We start from the raw sequence: 19,408 nt of genomic DNA, 5'->3' as shown, positions 1-19,408 counted from the left end.
TTCACTGTGTGTAGGAGAAAGAATAAAGGGCGCTCTTGTTGAGAAAGGAATATTATCTTTGAAACATTTTTTCCTGTGTTGCATTGGTTAATATCCCAAAGAATATACCTTGTTAGAGTAGATGATTTAGTATGAGACATATATATATATATAACAACTTTCAAAAAATAAAAGCACAAGGCTAATTTGCCCCCCACGCATTATCATTGCTTAGGCGCTGGGTCTTCAGGTTAGCATGGTGTCAAGATCCCTAGCAGTTACCATTCAGCCTAGTGTGATGTGAGTGTTTGAAATCAGGAAACCACTCCTGTGACCGGTTTCACTGAAACTAATTCTTTAATTTTATTTCTACTATTCTCAAGTCTCTAAGATACTATTTCATTTGTCCCATAGACCAGTGGTCGGCAAACTGCAGCTCGTGAGCCACATGCAGCTCTTTGGCCCCTTGAGTGTGGCTCTTCCACAAAATACCAGGTGCAGGCGCACATGTACAGTGCGATTGAAACTTCGTGGCCCATGTGCAGAAGTCGGTATTTTGTGGAAGAGCCACACTCAAGGGGCCAAAGAGCCGCATGTGGCTCATGAGCCGCAGTTCGCCGACCACTGCCGTAGACTGTAGAAAAAAGGAGTCACTATGCCATGTTAGCTCCAAGTCCTCAGAACTATTCAATCAGCCTTCAGATGAAGTAGGTACCTGCTCACTGCATTCTTCTTGGCTTTCCCCACAGACCATCTTTCTCCAGGAAATGACTTGCACTGCTTTGGATAAAAGAGTATTTCCCCATAATTGTTCAAGAACAGTTTTACCTTCTTTAGGTGCCAGACTACTTCAGGCCTCTGTCTCATAAAGAAGAGGATGGTGTGAATAAAATCTAATCAAATTAACTGTTTTTTTCTAAACTATTTCCTCCACAGAAATGTGATCTGGTTTCTGACAGAGAAAGAGTCAAAGAATAGAGTTTAGATTATCCTGTCTGGGTTCCTTGGTGCATCTTTTATGAAAAATTACAAGTTCATGCTGGCAATTTAAATGGCTGTGCTGAACTGAATGGCGACTTTGGGGACTGGAGAATGCGCCTTTCCCCACTGTTGCTATGAGATATGTGGGCTCAGTGTTGCCAGAGCTTCCAAATTTTCAATGGAATCCAGAAATCGAGACTCCATAAGAAACCTCCTGGTGATTAAGTGTTGGCAACTCATTATTCAAATATACTGTTTTTCACCCAAGTTCTGTGGGTTAGGTAAGCCCCTTACTCCCTCAAGGTGAACCATCTGCACCACAACTGTGGGCTGGTGTAGAGATGGTGAGGAGGGAGCAAAAAGGGAACATCAGTGTTTTCCTGGCTATATTCCAGGTAGCTACCTGTGAAGGTGACCTTTGGGAATGAGGCATGTGTAGGTTCTAGTCCCCTCGAATTCCTAATGGGTGGGCAATCCTACTTTGTCTTTTGGCTTTAGGGGGAAAATGAGCCCAGGAATAGCCACACTAATTAAGCCTAGCACTCTGATGGGGAGGAGGCGGGGTATGGAACAAACTCAGTATGAACCCCAGCCTCTCAGATAAGACACACGAAATGGCATTGCCTTTGTAGTCAGTTTTCATGACAGACCCCAGTGCTTTAGGGCTGCATAAAAACTGGGGAATAGGACTGAATAGAATGGAAGGGACCATCTTAATTCATTTTGGAAAATTAAAAGCTTCTGTAGATTACAGAGTAGCATAGCTGGCCTATGGTGAGAGCAAATAAGCCCTTCCGGTTGCTAAGAGACCCATAATTTAATCCCCTTCCCCTGATCAACATGTGGAACTCGGCAGGAAGAAAAGCAAATGAAAGAGATTTTGATAAAGCTTTGAAAATAATGCCAAATTCAGCAACTGGAAAAATCGCACTTTTTAGACAAGAAGTCCCGCGGGAGGTGAAGAGCCCCCCTTCCCCATGCTTTTTCCTACATTGTGACTGGAACATAAAAAAGTTCTTTAAAAAATGCCTGCAGGTACTTTTTACTTTACTAAAAATAACTCTTAAAGGCTTTCCTTAGGCCCTCCCTCTTCTTCATCCTTCACAGCACACAGTGCACATACCTCAGGAACTTGGTTGTCCACTGGAAGAAGAGTGATGTTAAAGCAGATCCCATGCAAAGCCCCGCCGTGCTGGTTACTGATGGAAAATGTGAACTGGACGTGTCTCAGACGGGGGCCTATGTCACTCAGGGGTGGCATGTAGGCCACTTTCATGTAGTTCACAGCATCCTACAAAGTAAACCGAGATGGACACATGGATGCCAATTTGAAAGGATTAGAGACTTTTAGAGACTTAGGTCTCAGAGAACCATCCTGATAAGGACTTGGACTATTGTAAATGCCACCACCATCAATTTGAGCATTCCAAAAAAGTCCACTTTATAAGCCACATTTTCTAAAACTCAGGAGGGAAAAGGACAAAGAAAGTAAGTAAATATATCAAGCGCTTGAAGCCAACCAACTCTGTAAAAGACAGGACACTTGAATTTTAACAGCTTCGCCAGAAGTAGAGCTCTACCAGTTCAAGTAGCTGCATGATATTGCTCAAGCAGCTGAAACTTGCAAGGTCTCTTTTTCCTTATCAGTAAAATAAGTGAAACGATAAAATAATAGTACTTACGAGATAGGGTTGCCATACTCACTTATAGCATCTAACTACAGGGAGATTAGGCATAATTGGACCCAAGCTACAGCTATAGCTCCTGTCTGCACACTTATCACCCTTGGAGGTCTTCAGGGAAGAGTCCACAGGAGTAGGGAGAAGACTGATAAAAAAAACTGGATCAACAGATGTCCTGGTTGAATTGTGTCCCTCAAAAGGTATGTTGAAGGCCTAATCCCGGAACCTCAGAAGGTGGCTTTATTAGGGAATAGGTTGTTGCAGATGTAATTAGTTAAGGTGAGGTCCTAGTGGAGCATGGTGTGCCTTTGATCTAACATAACTGATAAACTTACAAGAAGAGAAGAGAGACAAATAAGAAGAAGACAGCCATGGGATGACAGGCAGAGGTTGCAGCAATATATCTACAAGCCAAGTAATGTCAAAGACAGCCCGCAAACCACCAGAAGCGAGGAAGAGGAAATGAAGGATTCCCTTATGGGGCTTCAGAGAGAGGATGGCCCCGCCATCACCCTGATTTCAGGCTTCCAGCCTCAGACTGTGAAACAATAACTCACAGTTGTTTTAAGCCATCCTGTTTGTGTTACTTTGATACGGCAGCACCAGTACACTAATCTGGCAGGTTATTAAATGAACTGAATTTAATGGAATAAAGACATATGTGCCTGGTCCCGGCTGGCAAAACAATGCAAAAGTCTGCACTGAGTTACAAGATTGTGAAATCATATCCAGCTTGATCAAGCATTGTCAAATAGATGTTGCATGCTTAATGTAAATGCACAGGCAGAAAGAATAAAGACATCGAGCACTGGTAACGGACGTCAAGGGCCATCGTTCTGAAGGGCAATACTAGGAGCACATGACTTATCCGAGGATACTTCCTTCCATCCCGTTTTTCAACATTGTAGCACAGCATCCCACCTGAGTGAAGGACTTCAAGCCCTGGGCTGCAGGATTCTTGGTCAGCTTTGGTATGCTATCCACCATGAATAATTTCCCAGCGTCCAAGTGTCTAAAGAGAAATATTAAACACATCAGCTCATTTTTCAAGTAATGAGAATTAAATCAAATAGCCTACAACCAAGTTTTTTGAAACTAAAAGAGCTCATCGTGGGAAGAAATAAAATATGTCATCTTTATATTCTCTTTATGTTAGGGATTCTAGTCATACGCTTAATCTCCTCAATGCTATTTTCATCACTGCTGCAAAAAAATATGTATGCTATTTTCTGCTTTGACATCAAGAAAGAGAATCATTGTTCTCATCCTAAAAAATGTTCCCTTGCTATCAGGTACATGACACCAGCTACAGTATATTCATGTCACTTCCTTGGATTGGGATCATAGAATATGACCATTTTGTGGCCTGCAATACCTAAAAGTAATGCTATAGAGACTCATTACATTTTACTAAAAAGAAAAACGTAGCATTCTCTTTAGAAAAGGGGAGTAGAGACTGCTTTTAGGCCACCTAAGCTAAAGACACTACAAGATACAGGTCACTTACCCGTTCATACAGCTTTGGAAGGAGGTATAAGTCTGAGATTAGAGTAAATGCTGAATTGAATGTATGTTCATGTTGGACAAGAAAGCAATTGAACCACAGCACCATATATTGACCCTTGGGACTCTCCAGTCCTAGAACACAACCCTCCACTAATGACCTTTCATAGATACCTGTGGCTGAACGAGAAAAACGGAGGAGTTGTTATTGTATAGAGCAGCTCCCTGTCATATGATTCCGTATCTATGAAATGCAGATGTTTCTTAGTTAGGTAGGCCACCTCCGTTTCCTTGACAACCAGATGCCGAGAAACCCCAGGAGCCTCTTTTGGAAGCTGGTCATCCACTGGAGTGATATGAATTGTCACCACCTGAAAAGAAATGATCTGTACCATTACTTTGAGGTACCAAAAAGACACCAAAGGCAACACCCCACAATCACCTAGTCACGGTGATTTTTGAAAACTTACAATTATAATATACTTTCACTGAAATGATTTAGGAGGTAGTAAGAATGTGAACCAAAAATGGAACATTCTCCACCCATTTTATATTACATTTTAAGGATGTAATTATCGCAATTATAGGTAATTGTTCGTGAGTGCTATATAGAACGGGTATTTCTGCATCTCCCTTCCAACAACCACCTGTGCATTTTTTAACCTCCCTCTACTCAGATTCTAGAAACTGTGACATAAAATTTGGCTCCTCATTCTCTCTCCACATATGTGTAAAACACCTCCCAGAGTCTCTACTTATAAAATTCTTAAATACCATAGTGACCACACTCCACTCCCACCCCAGCTGTCATTCCTACTGTTACTGGTCTAGCTCTAGCTCTCATAATTTCTTCTTTACATTATTGCAACAGCTTTCTGCTGGCCCTAACTTCAGTAGCTAATCTAGACTCACATACCTCTAGTGTTACCTTTTAAAAAATACAAATCTAATTAGGTTATTCCCTTCCTCAAAGTCTTAACAACCACCCAGGAGGGACAGACTTATTCAAACTCCTTAGCATGGCATCTATGGGCCTCTACAGTTTTGTTTTGTTTTGTTTTTTTTTTTTAAATATATTTTATTGATTTTTTACAGAGAGGAAGGGAGAGAGATAGAGAGTTAGAAACATAGATGAGAGAGAAACATCGATCAGCCACCTCCTGCACATCTCCTACTGGGGATGTGCCCGCAACCCAGGCACATGCCCTTGACCGGAATCGAACCCAGGACCCTTTAGTCCGCAGGCCGACGCTCTATCCACTGAGCCAAACCGGTTTCGGCTACAGTTTGGTTTTGATTTTGTAGTGACTTTTTGCCAATATTATGGTGTTTTTTAAATTATTTTTAACATTTATTGTGAAAAGGATATATAACCTCCCCTCCCCCAGTTTGCACACCCTATTTTTCCACTTTATCTGCTACTCCTTTCAGCATTAAGCCAGCACTCCAGCTGCACACAAAGGTGTGGGTCCTAGACTTTAAGCTTTGGGTCATGCTGTTTCTTCAACCTGGAATTCTTTTCTCCTGCTTTCTCCAGCAGCCTGGGTTTTTCTTACCCTTAATGGCTCTTCTTGAAACTTTCCCCAATTTCTCAGTTGGAATTAATTGTTCCTAAATTTGTTTGTCCCTTGAGAAACATTATTATTTTATGTCTTATATTATTAGTTAGTAGTTCACACGTCAGTCTCTCCTGGATTGAAAGTTCTGGAAGAGGGGGATCATAGAGTACAAACCACATGGAATTTGGCAGTGAACAGACCATTAAAGGCCTAAGTATGCCACTTAGTAGCTATTGATCTTGAACAAGTCACTAAACTTTTTAAAATGTCGATTTTCTTATATGTAAGTTAAGTATAATGACAACAGCCTCACAGAGTTGTTATGAGGATCAAAGACCACTATGTATATAAAAATGTCTCACACATAATAGGTGCTCAATAAATATTCTGCTCATCTCTGTACTCTCCATCTGGAACAGTATTTTGTAGGTAGAAAGCCCTTCATCAGTGTTTGCTAACTGAATGAGTCAATATGTCCTGTTTGTGATTTTAAGAATTCTTAAAGCACACTCACAGGTCTGGATCCTACTGGAGGGCATGGAGGGTTTGCTGAACAGCTTTTTTTATTTTTTTAAATATATTTTTATTGATTTCAGAGAGAAAGGGAGAGAGAGAAAGATAGAAAGATCAATGATGAGAGAGAATCACTGATTGGCTGCCCCTTGCATGACCCACACCAGGGACTGAGCCCGCAACCCGGGCATATGTCGACCCTCAACCACTGAGCCATGCTAGCTGGGCAGCCGAACAGCTTTTATCATCACATTTTCTGACAATAATTCACGACTGGTTGTGAGAAAGCAATTACTTATTCTCTCTTGCAATGGTACATTTGCTTGGTGTCATGGGTATTCTTATTCTGGTTTTTATTTCTTTTAATGAATTTAATATTTTAATTTAATAACTTTATTTTAATAAATTTAATATTGTCATTGAAGCACAGATCTGCAATGCCAATTTTTTAAAATATCTTTTTTATTTTTTTTAGAAAGAGAGGAAAGGAGAAGGATAGAGAGATAGAAACATCAAATGACTGTCTTCTGCATGCCCCCTACTGGGGATCAAACTGGTGACCTCTTGGTTCATGGGTGGATGCTCAACCACTGAGCAACACCAGCTGGCAGCAATGCCAATTTTGTCTACAATAATAGTATTCACAACACCCAATTTGAAAATAAAGTGACTTCCTTTTTAAATTGACATACAAAGCCAAAAAAACAAAACTACAATATAGAACATACCGGAACATTAGCTGTGCAAGCTGTGCCCCCTGAGGCAAATCAGTGAGCCCCGTTGGGGTCAGTTTTTCTCTCTGCACATTGGGAATGATAATAACGGCTATTGTAGTGAAGTGTTGTCAGGATCAAATGAGATAGCTAGTAACACTGTGAGTACTTGGTAGTAGGTGTTCAATAAGTTAATTCCGCATCTCCTTTCTTCATTGCTCTTGCAAAAGCCATATGTGCTCCTCCATTATGAAGCATTTCAATAATTAAAAACTAAAGGCAGTTATCAAAATAAATAAACACGATGACAGTCATTTCTCCAGTCTCCTGGAGTCTGTGTCACATTTTTTTTTCCCCAATTATAGTTTTCTGCTAATCTACAAAGTTCAGAAATTCTCTGTGGGGTTTCCCAGCCACAGTGTGGATCCGTGAGGCTGCACTTAATTGAAAAACTGGATTTAATAAGGAAACAATAGTTATTGTGCCTTAAAGAGACCATTTTCCATGCTAATTTAGTCTCCAATGTGTTCTTTGTGTAAAAAGAATGTACAAGGCATGCTTTTTTATACTCCTATAGTAATTCTTGGTGGGCACATTTTTCAACATGCTTTATGATCGCCTAGGTTGATGTGTCTTTACATATTGCGGCATGTTTAAACAATTACTGTGTGTGTGTCTGTGGATGAGAAAAATCCTATTTTAACAAACTCCATGGAGAAATGAACCATTTACATTTTACTGAAATTTGGTTGTAACAAAGACGTTGCTAAATAGCCATTCCCCAATGGTGGGAAAGTAACGCCCAGCCCAATCGCAGGGCTCTCACTTGCTGGGGTCCCCTGCATGCCTCCAGTCTACTTATGGTCACAAGCACCCCAAAACAGGCTTATAGGGAATCCGAATACAAAGTAACAAATCAGTACACAGAGTGACAAAGCCTAACTTTGACCCTCAGTGTTCATAATACGGTATTTTGTGGGCTGATATCTCTTCCTTGTTGACATGGATTCTTGATCCTTTCTTTGCCCTGACCTTTGATTCCTGCCTGATTCTTTATCTTACAGCTTCCTTAGAGTTTGTCCTGTGCTACTTCTTGCCCTCAGGAACTACTCCCAATGCATTTTGCCCATCCCACTATCAGGTTTGACTTCTTCTAAATCAGTGGTTCTCAACCTTCCTAACACCGCAACCCTTTAATACAGTTCCTCATGTTGTAGTGACCCCCAATTTCATTGTTACAAATTGAACATAATTAAAGCATAGTGATTAATCACAGAAACAATATGTAATTATATATGTGTTTTCCGATGGTCTTAGGCGATCCCTGTGAAAGGGTCGTTCGACCCGCCAAAGGAGTCGCGACCCACAGGTTGAGAAGCGCTGTTCTAAATGCTCACACCCTGGGTGCCTGTTCTCTGGTCTGGCCTCAGTTCATTGCTCCCTTCCACTTCACCCACAGGCCTTTGGGGCATCTGCTTTCATTTCTTAGTCATCTTTCTGCTTCTCTCTTCTATCCTTATTTTGCATTTTCCATCTTACTTCCAACGTTCCTCTCTCCTGGTTTAAGATCTCCTGAGGCTTAAACCCTGTAAAGCTCTCTACGGAGAAGGATAAAGGGAATATTTTTAAAAAGCAAATTGGGAGCATGAGGCTTTATTTGATGACAGTCATGACAACCAATATAGAAAGAGGGAGGGGCTTCTTGCTGATATGTGAGCACCTTGTTGATGCACAGGTAGATGTCTCAGCAGGAGTATCCAGTTAGGAAGCATGAAAGGAGGTAAGGAGCATCCCTGCTTGTGCAACTTCCTTCCTGCTTTTATTAAATTGTTTCCCACCTGAGGAGATGCTCAGTTTCTGCCTCTATCAAAGGACGTGTTTTAACATGTGGCCTAAACAATCATCTGAGTTTAACTTAACCTTCAGTGACCATGGGATCTACAGATCACAAAAGCTCCCATTAAGTAACCATCTTATCTGGACCTTTAGTTGAACAGCTGAAAGTTACAATCTTAAAAAATACTTTAAATACAATTTTATATGTAGGGCATGACTAAATACTTGTCCAAATTGGAGAGGCAATCATCAAATAGACTAGATCATCATTAAAGTCCCTTAAAATTTAGGCTTTTCGGAGAGAAACTAAGATGGCAGCATAGATAAACACCGGGAAATTGCTGCTTCCCACAACAATTGATAAATGCATCAAAAACACAAGCCGGACTCATCCAGAACTACAGGAGAGCTGGCCGAGTGAAAATTCTACAACTAGAAGGTAAGAAAAGCACACTGAGAGCCAGAGGAGCTGCCCAGGTGGAGTGCAGAGGTACGGGGGCTCGCGTACGCGCGGAAAGGGTCTGGCACCTGAGGACGCGGCTGTCTTTTTGAATCCGGAGGGAGACACAAGCTCCCGACGGCTCTGAAATCCGGTTCCGGGAAGTCTCTGGGGACCCAGCACTCATACGGGGAGAAACTGGTCTCTCTGGCAGCGGGCGAGCTTGAGGGCAGCTTTCCCTCAGAGGTGCTTGCAGCCATTGCCGGGACACTGGGACTTGCGACTCCTTAGGGCGGGGCTGAGGCTTCGCCATAGCTGCTTCCTCCGCCCTTTGATTCCTTGAGACCCCGCCCCACCCAGGCTGCAGCAGAGGCTTTTGCATATGAATGCCCCGGCCATTTGCAACCTGTAATTACCTAACCGCAGCCTGGCCAGATAGACTCAGAGCTTCCAAGAGAAGGCCCAAGGCCCCACAGCGGCTTGCATTGCTACACAGCTGAGCATCATCAGGGCACTTCCAAACTCCAAAAAAAGGAAGGGGAATCTCCAGTTCTCTTCGTAGTTCCTGCTGTGTAACCTCAGGCAGAGGCTAAATTAGCACCTCCTTAGATCCAAGAGCCACTGTACCCAGTGGTCAGAGGGGGACCATCCAGATCACAACTCCTCAGATCCATAAGGGACACACTCAGGGTGCAGTCTCAGTGAGCACCAAAGCCCCACTGAAGCAAGTCTTGCCCCAGAAGGGTGTCTCCAGCACAGAAGTTCTCCCACCGTAGACACAGCTGATTCTCACTGCCAATTGGCCTGGAGGTCAATTCCTCCCAGTGAGTCTACAACAACCAAGGCATAGCTATAACAACACTGTGCACAAAGCCCATAAGGGGGTGCACCAAGAGTGTCCACCTCAGGTAACTGGGGAGGCTGAGCCACTGGGCCCTACAGGACACCTAGCACACAAAGCCACTCTATCAACACAGGGAAGCAGCCAAAATGCGGAGATAAAGAAACAGGTCACAAATGGCAGAAACGGAGGAAAGCAAACGACTGGATATAGAGTTCAAGGCCACGTTTATAAGGTTTTTCAAGAATTTTATGGAAACCGCCGATAAATTTAATGAGTCCCTCAATAAGTATAGTGAGACCATGGAGGACATGAAAAAGGACCAACTAGAAATTAAGTATACACTGACTGAAATAAAGAATAATTTACAGAGATCCAACAGCAGACAAGAGGATCCCAAGAATCAAGTCAAAGATTTGAAATACAAAGAAACAAAAAATACCCAACTGAAAAAGAAAAAAGAAAAGAGATTCCAAAAATATGAAGATAGTGTAAGGAGCCTCTGGGACAACTTCAAGTGTACCAACATCAGAATTATAGGGGTACCAGAAGAAGAGAGAGGGCAAGATATTGAAAACCTATTTGAAGAAATAATGACAGAAAACTTCCCCCACCTGGTGAAAGAAATAGACTTACAGGTCCAGGAAGCGCAGAGAACCCCAAACAAAAGGAATCCAAAGAGGACCACACCAAGACACATCATAATTAAAATGCCAAGAGCAAAAGACAAAGAGAGAATCTTAGAAGCAGCAAGAGAAAGACAGTCAGTTACCTACAAGGGAATACCCATACGACTGTCAGCTGATTTCTCAACAGAAACCATGCAGGCCAGAAGAGAGTGGCAAGAAATATTCAAAGTGATGAATAGCAAGAACCTGCAACCAAGATTACTTTATCCAGCAAAGCTATCATTCAGAATAGAAGGTCAGATAAAGAGCTTCACGGATAAGAAAAAGCTAAAGGAGTTCATCACCACCAAACCAGCATTATATGAAATGCTGAAAGGTATTCTTTAAGAAGAGGAAGAAGAAAAAGGAACTCTTACCATTTGCCACAGCATGGATGGAACTGGAGAGCGGATAAATACCACAGGATCTCACTCATTTGTGGAATATAATGAACAACATAAACTGATGAACAAGGACTGATCCAGAGACGGAGAGGCATTGATTGGACTGTTGGGCTTTGGAGGGAAGGTAGGGGAGGGTGGGGGAAAGAGGGAAAGATCAACCAAAGGACTTACATGCAGGCATATAGGCCTAACCAATGGACACGGACAACGGGGGGGGGGGGGGGGGGGGGGGTGAGGGCATGAGCGGGGGGGGGGGGGTAGAGGGTAACGTGGGGACAAGGACAAATATGTAATATCTTAATCAATAAAAATATATTTGGGGAAAAAAAATTTAGGCTTTTCAATGAAGGTATCAGGGTTTTACAACACAAAAATTCTCACCAGCACACACACATAATATACTTGTTCTGTTGTTGTGCACACACTAATTCCTGGAAACTCTGGAGAATTAAGCTTTCCACTTACTACCTCTTCATCTCACTACCTCCCCAGTTCTTACAAAATATTTCAGGTTTTTTTTTATTTTTTCCTAGTTTCAATAAAAGTTGAAAGAACCAGAACAGTTTTTGAGGTTCTATCTGAGTCACACACCAAGGCCTGAAGACACAGATGAATAATTTAGGATTCCTGTCATCAATGAGCTCATAGTTGATCCAATAAAACAAATAATGGCCTCACATTATAGTGTTTTGATATTGGATCAGCTACATAAAAGGACCAGCTGACACAGTGTGGGGGAACTTTGGGATGAGGGCACCAGAGAAGGCTTCCTGGAATAGGCGCTGTTATCGCTGAGAGAAGGTCCATGTATGGAGAGGAAGTGAGCTGGCACTGCCACAAATCAAGAGGGAGAATTGGGGAATGGATACTAGATGAGTTACATTGATTACAAAGTTACTATATCAGTGCATTTTAACTATCCTCAGTTATAAGGATATTGCTGATCTATTCTTCAAGAGACCCTGTGAGGGATTCTGAAGTTAATCTAGTCCCAAAAAGATGAAGGTTGGAATTAAAGCAATGGCAATGGGTGGGGAAGTATACACAGATGAGAGAAATTTATCTGATAGACTTAGTTAGATTTGCTGACTAATTAGTTATTCAGATATTAGAGAGAGAGAGAGAGAAGGGGTTAGGGATGACTTCAGGGGATTCTAGTTACAGTGGTTTTGTGCAAGTTTGGGGGGAAATATACTAAATGTCTGTGGACATGGTGTTTTTAAAATCCTGGTGAGATAGACATGTAGAGATGACAAGTAGAGAGGTGATTACACAAGGCTGAGCTGGAGAATATTTAGGAGCCAAACAAAATATGGTACATGAATATAGAGTAATTTACAGGTTCTCTCTCTCTTCTGCTCTCCCTCAACATCTATATATATAAAATCCTAATATGCTAAGTGTCTGACTGATCGGTCAACCATTCGGTGGACCACTCGACCAGTCGCTATGACATGCACTGACCACCAGGGGGCAGACGCTCTGACCAGTAGGTTAGCTTGCTGCTGGGGTCCAGCTGATTGGGACTAGGTGAGACGGGCTGGACATGCCCTGGAGCCCTTCCACGGTCCCTCCCCAACCAGCCGGCCAACCTCTTGTGGTTCCTCCCCGGCCAGCCCCCATTGGCCCCCATCGGGACTGGGCAAGATGGCCCCAATCAGCCCCAATCACCGGCCAGGCCGAGGGACCCCACCCATGCACAAATTTGTGCACCAGGCTTCTAGTAGATTAATAAGATGAAAGCAGAGAAAAATGTGATTATGACTCCTTCTTTAGAAACCCATCCATCCATCCAAAGAAATAATCTCATAACTGGACCTACAGTATTTAGTCTGACATATTTTCCAAGATTTAGAAATAATTTTAACTGAATAAAGTTTTTATTACTCTGGTCCTCATTATAAAGGGATCTAACATTTACACTTGAACTTAAATATGATAGAAATAAAAATATAATTTATAAAATATATAAGAAAAGAAAAAAGCAGTCCCTAACTTTCTATTTTCAAAAAGGCATATAGTCTGTTAATAGTGACATGATATTCTAGTTGAAAACAAAGCTCAGTTTGAATAGATGTAACAGATGATTTAGAAAGAAATCCTATTGATAGTTGTCATTTAGGAATAGCAAATTAACTAAGTTCTCAAGCAAAATGTAATCTAGAAGTAGAATATAATAACACAAGAAAAGAAGGGACTGTTATTTGTAAAGGAGTTGATTTGTTACTTAATAAGCAGTTAAATTGAGAATTTTCTCATTCTCCAATTGTTCTTAATAGGGATCACCTACTTCCTTCAATTTCTGAGCTCTCTGACATCATTCTTCCTGATCATCCATTTTGGTTACCTTTATCAGAGCAAACAGATGAATAGCTCAATCATCTATGCATTGGCTAATGTGAGTGACTATGACATGAGAAGACATTATATAACAAACAGGGACACAAGCTGTAAATAGCCATTCCAGAACTGATTCAAGATTTGCTTAGAGCCCTGTATATGCTCCCTTCCAAGATAATAGGGATAAAATGCCTAGAAAAATAAACTATATGTAGTAGGTGATCACTTATGTGCAGCTCTCCTTTTTTCACTCCAGCCACTAACCACCCTCTCCTTGCAGGGAGCTTATCTTCTTATAGTTGTCCAGATACTATACTAACTCCATCTCTGTAATTTTTATATGAGAATCCCTCCTTACAATTATTTCTGCATTCTGTGAATTTAAATGATATCCTTGAGTGGTAGTAAAACTCTTAGTTCTCCAATAGATAATAGCTAATTTATCTATTGAGTGCTTACCATGTGCCAGAAAGTTCACAGTACTTTATATATATATTACTTACTCTCACAATCATTCTATAAGGAAGTTGTATTAGTCCCTGTTTTACAGATGGGGAAACTGAACCACAGATCAATCAGATAATTATGTCAAATGCAGGAGAGAAACATAGGCAGCCGAATTCCACAGCTTATATTTATAACCGAACTCCACTACTATATATAAAATGTCAGTGTTTTCTTGAGTGATATGAGCACAGCAAATTTTGTGAGGTGTCCTTTATAAAGGTGCTGGAAATATCACACACAAAAATTTGCAGAACTCATTCGAAAAGTAAATAGTAGAGAAGTGGTGTTACAAAGAAATTGACTTACTTTTGCTTACTCCATTGCTTCTCAGTCTTTGAATCTTGAAACCTATTTTCATGTAGTCTCTAATAATATCTCCCCAGAACTGATATCTGCGGACAAGTCTTTGAGAAATGTTCAGAATGGCCTCTTACCTGTGGCATTGAGAGATTTGGAGGTTCATGGCTGTCCCAAAGGACAAATTCAAAAGAATCTTCAAAGATTTCTCCACCAAAGTGACGATAGTAAATGATGCCATTAAACAGGTCCCTCTGAAGGAAGCCAGGAACAGGATAGCCTATTGGGTCCACAAAACACCAAATATTTTTGTAACCAACTGCAAGTGTTTGGGTATAAAGATATTGGACTTACCTCAAGTCTTCTCAGCATATCATGTTGTATGTACCTAAGGAATCTTCATAAAAGCTTATACATAACAAAGCAGGAAAATTAAAGTTGTTACATCTGTCTTAAAATATGTGGATGAATTAGCATTAGAAAAGTCTTTTTAAGAAACATTGTCTTAAGAAACACTACTTGATCCCTATTTTGATGCTCCTGACTATGTTAAGAACTAGTTCTGAAATTATTCTAACAAAATTTAAGGAAATGTTATTCATGAAATTACTTTATCAAAAAATCTACAATAAGCCAAACATCTCTCTTCAAACTTATTTGTTCTATCACTGTGCGTGGCTGACTTAATTTTTCCAAGTGAAATGATTACTTTCAGGCCCAGCTCTGGAACTTTCTGGATGCCCACCCTTGAATGAATCAACTTCAAGACTCTAAGTCTCAAGCTTCCCATCTATAAAATGGGAATAATAATAGTATCTCACCTCATAAACGGATGCCCACCTTCGCACAAATATCTTAACTGCCCAGAACTTACCTATCAGTCCCGGCCCTGGCTTCTTCATGATCTCTCCAGCCTGAGGAGGTCCCGTGACATTAAAGAAGATGTAGTCATCACTGGAGTCCATGTCTGAAGCTCTCAGCATGGAACCCTGGATCAGTATGGTCTGGCCCTCCTCCAGTTCAATAATAACGTTATTGATGAGGAACGGCGGACTGTCATCTTTGGGCAGAATGTTGATGGGAAACTTATAGCGGATGCTGTGATGACCATCGAATATCCTGAAGACCACAAAGTCTTTGGTGGAGTCGCTGTCATCGTGATGATAGCGAACAACGCCAGCCTGCAGGTCAGCCACGGTGAAGAGAAAGCCTTTCCCCCCTGAAGGAGAGAGCAGAGATGGCGCTGACTGAGGGAGGGGCGCAAAGGCAGCCCTTACAGGGAAAGCTGCACTAGGCAAAAGGGCACTGAGGAAAGCGGAGCAGCTGATACTTCCCTCTTTGGGAGAAACCACCTCCACAAATCAGGTTTTGAACACTGGTTGTAACAATTACTAGCTGTGTAGATTGGGCAAAGTATTTAATTTATTTGAGACTCATCTATAAAGCAGAAATAATGCCTACCTCATAGTCCCTAGTATGGATGGGAGAACTTAAAAGTACGCCGATAATAAATGTTAATTTTTGTTTCACTCATTGTTATCAACCTACACGGCAGAACTTCTTACTGGTGTGGTCTCAAACCTCAGCATCAGCACCATCTGTTAGAAATGCACGTTTTCAGGCCCTACCCTAGACATACTGAAATGGAAATTTTGGAGGTGGGCCCAGCATTATGTGCTTTATTAAACCCTCCAAGAGTCGAATGCATGCTAAAACTTGAGAATCATTGGCTTATTGACCAAGAGCTAAAGCTCTGGTATCAAATGGCCAAGGTTCAAATCCCAGTTCTGCCTCTTACTAGATACATGACCTTAGACAAGTTGACTTCTCTAAGTCTCAGTTCCCCATATGTAAAGTAGGAATAGTAATAGTACCTCACTTCATAAAGTGGTATGAGATAAAGCATGTAGAATATTTTGCACCATATCTGGCACAAAGTAAATACTTAATAAATATTAGTACTACTTCCTATATCCTCTGAGCCCAGAACATCATTGTCTTATGAGCTACTGCTCTCTCTATACTTCATTTCACAGTATTAATAAACATTGCTTCACTTTGTATAAACATTTATCATTCTTGATGGCAGGAGCCTCATTACTCTCCCCACACCATGTGTTTGTGTTAAAAACCTCACTGGAATCATGATTAAACACTAGCATAATGGATGCTACAAACTACTTACCCAATAGCCACCTACTGCTTCTTGCTCAGTACCAGGACCCCAGTTCTATTTGGAATGGCATGGGACTATTTTTAAAAAATCATGTCCCCAGACTCCACTGCATGTTGGGATAGCATGTGAGTTGGTAGGAGATATAAGTGAAAGTCATTGTCCTGGGACAAGTAGTTAAAGAAAGCGAGCTAGAAAGCAAACTAAGATGGCATAACTTCTTCCTTCCTTCCTTCCTTCCTTCCCTTCTTCCTTCCTTCCTTCCCTCCCTCCTTCCTTCCTTCCTCAAATGCAGACCCAAAGCTAGAAGTGTAGGTGCCATCTTGTGAGCACCGACCTAGCAGAAAAGAGCATCTGGCATCATGGATATGGAATGCCACATCTGGACAACTTGTCACATGAGGGAAATATGAATTTTTAAGCCACTATAATTGAGTTTCCCTACATGCAGCTGAACATCCACCCTAACTGGCAGGCTCAGGCATAAGCTGACCTGGCACAGTCCTGGGATTAGACAGGAAAATTTATCATTTTATTTTTGATTTCAGAATTCCCTTATCATAAATGATGATAAATAAGAGCTCTCTTTCTGCTTTATAATTAGGCAAACTAAGAGGATAATTGAATTAAATCCTCTGAGCTCATTACCAGGAATGGACTCTATCATCATAAAGTATGGCTATTATTTTTATTAGGCTCATTAACCTTAACTACCATCCTTATAATTATAAATCCATTTCTTTTAAACTATGGTAACTGCTCCTAATATCATAATAACATAATGATTAAAAGTATTTTTAAAAGCATGTTTTTCAATACATTTCTATGAGACAGAGAAATGAGAGGAAAATATTTTGTCTTCCTACTGGGATGAGATAATCAGTTAAGGAGTATATTTAGAAGGAGCCCAGTGAGGCATCTGAACTTTAAATAATGAGCTGCGCCTAAGGCAACCTAACACAAATGTTTCAAGAGCTCTAGATTTGGGGGATATGACAATTCAGTTAGAAATGGGGCCCAAGAGCTGCTGTGTGTATCCTATTAAACACGATTTGCTTTTGGAGAAGTTTCTTCTCCAGCTCCTTGCTCGGTTACCAAGGTGGATCCTTCACCTCTCACTGTGAGCCGCCCGTGCTGCAGGCCGTCCACGGTGACCAGCTGTACAGCACGAATGTCGTCGTTGTCGACAACCTGAAACTGTTCCCAGGTGATGGCCCGAGACTGCCCTTCCAGGAGACTCAGACCTGCAAGACAGAACAAACATGTTCTATGACATGCCAACACGCGAACGTTAAGACAAAATGAATGCATTTTAACTCACAAAACGAGCTGAAATTGTATTCTCAAAGCTTTTTCAGAAACTGGAAGTTGGCTTTTATTGCTAGTACTATTTGCACTTTCAGTACTATCACCTCCAATCTGGCCATTGGCTCCTCGGGACACACCCTTTAGAGACATGACAGTGCCAGACAGTGAACACCAAGGAAAGAACAGACGCTGTGCTCACAGTGGCCTCTAACGCAAAATGCCCACACGGACTTTTCCGAAGGCCACATCCAGATATTGTGTGGGCACAGGCGGCAGAAGTACTTTTACAAATAAACCTGAGCCTTGAGCAACAGGGGTTTGAGCTGCACAAGTCCATTTATACAGACTTTTTCAATAAATACTGTAAATGTGTTTTATCCTCCTCATGATTTTCCCTTTTCCCCTTTCTCCTGTTTTCAGTGTAGGATTAGTGCATGCAACCTGCCTCAGTAGCTGTTGCTAGGGAACCTGAGCTAAGACATACAGCATATTTAAGGGAAGGAAGAAAGGGAAGGAGGGAGTGACAGAGGGAGGGAGGGAGGGAGGGAGGGAAGGAAAGAGGGAGGGAAGGAGGGAGGAAGGGAGGAAGAGAGGAAGGGAGGGAGTAAGGGAGGGAGGGAGGGAGGGAGGGTACATATAAGGAATCTCTGTGACTGGTAATAACAATTTTGAAGCCAAGAGTGTACAGTGTGTCTCAGCACAAGGCATCACAAGGAACACAGCAAAAGAGCAAGCAAGAAGACTAGAAGTATAAATAGCAAAACATTAACAGTGGCGATGTCTGCACGGGGAAGTAATAAATGATTTTGAAGTAATAAATTATTTTATTCACTTATTACTATATCATTCATTTTTTCTTGACCATTCATTACTATTCATTCTTTTTTTTTTTTTACTATTTATTGTAATTTCCAAGTTTTTAACAATGAACACATAAGTTCATAAGTAAATTTTATTTTATTTTAAAAACGGAGTCATATGTCTGGAGTAGCCAAACCAGATTTGGAGCTCTCTTAACAAGCCTGATCACACATAAATATACAGACTACTAAGTCTCTATGCTCATGTAATAATCTACTTAATATGTGATTATAACTAAACTACAGGACACCAATTCCTTCTTTTCTTTTCATTATCCCTCTAACAGAGGTAGATGAAACACAGAGTCAAAATTATAAATGAAGGTTGCTCAACCAATGTTATCCATCTCTACTGAAACTCATGGGTGCATGCGTATACTACCCACATGCAAACACACACACACAAACACACACACACACACACAGATTTATTTTAGCTGCCACCAGAGGATTTAAGTCAGACACAGATATGATCCCCTTAACAAAACTTAGCATCACTGCTTATAAGTATGTTTTGAATACTATTGATGGGATTAATGGGAAAGAATAAAATCTTCATTTACATTCTACATTTACATTTGACCTAAATCTATACATTGCACTGTAAATTCAATTAGAAATGAGAGGCAGAGTAAAGCCTTCGTTTAAAACAAATTAAGCCGTTTAAGCTCTTCTTTATGTATTGTGGTTTCCAAGCAACACAACTTAACAATAAGACAAATGTATGCCTCCCTTCCATCCCTCTGGACAATTTGAGTTGGAGACCTTTTCTCTCTCAGCCCAACTGGAGCTCAATATCACACAG

The 19,408-nt window shown here is 41.1% G+C and overlaps 1 protein-coding gene across 1 annotated transcript in view; it reads right to left on the bottom strand.

Moving 5' to 3' along the window:
• FREM1 (FRAS1 related extracellular matrix 1) overlaps positions 1-19,408 on the bottom strand; it is a 125,527-nt gene that overhangs the window by 86,502 nt on the left and 19,617 nt on the right. Inside the window, exons 7-12 of the mRNA XM_059656635.1 lie at positions 17,548-17,679; positions 15,137-15,481; positions 14,400-14,542; positions 4,320-4,516; positions 3,564-3,654; positions 2,084-2,251 (exon numbers count right to left, since the gene is read on the bottom strand). Coding sequence (XP_059512618.1) covers positions 2,084-2,251; positions 3,564-3,654; positions 4,320-4,516; positions 14,400-14,542; positions 15,137-15,481; positions 17,548-17,679 — 1,076 coding nt within the window. The remainder of the gene's footprint in view (positions 1-2,083; positions 2,252-3,563; positions 3,655-4,319; positions 4,517-14,399; positions 14,543-15,136; positions 15,482-17,547; positions 17,680-19,408) is intronic.

This window comes from Myotis daubentonii, chromosome 11 (genome assembly GCF_963259705.1).
Source record: "Myotis daubentonii chromosome 11, mMyoDau2.1, whole genome shotgun sequence".
Classification (NCBI taxonomy): Eukaryota; Metazoa; Chordata; class Mammalia; order Chiroptera; family Vespertilionidae; genus Myotis; species Myotis daubentonii.
This window is presented reverse-complemented; position numbering and strand designations above follow the sequence as displayed.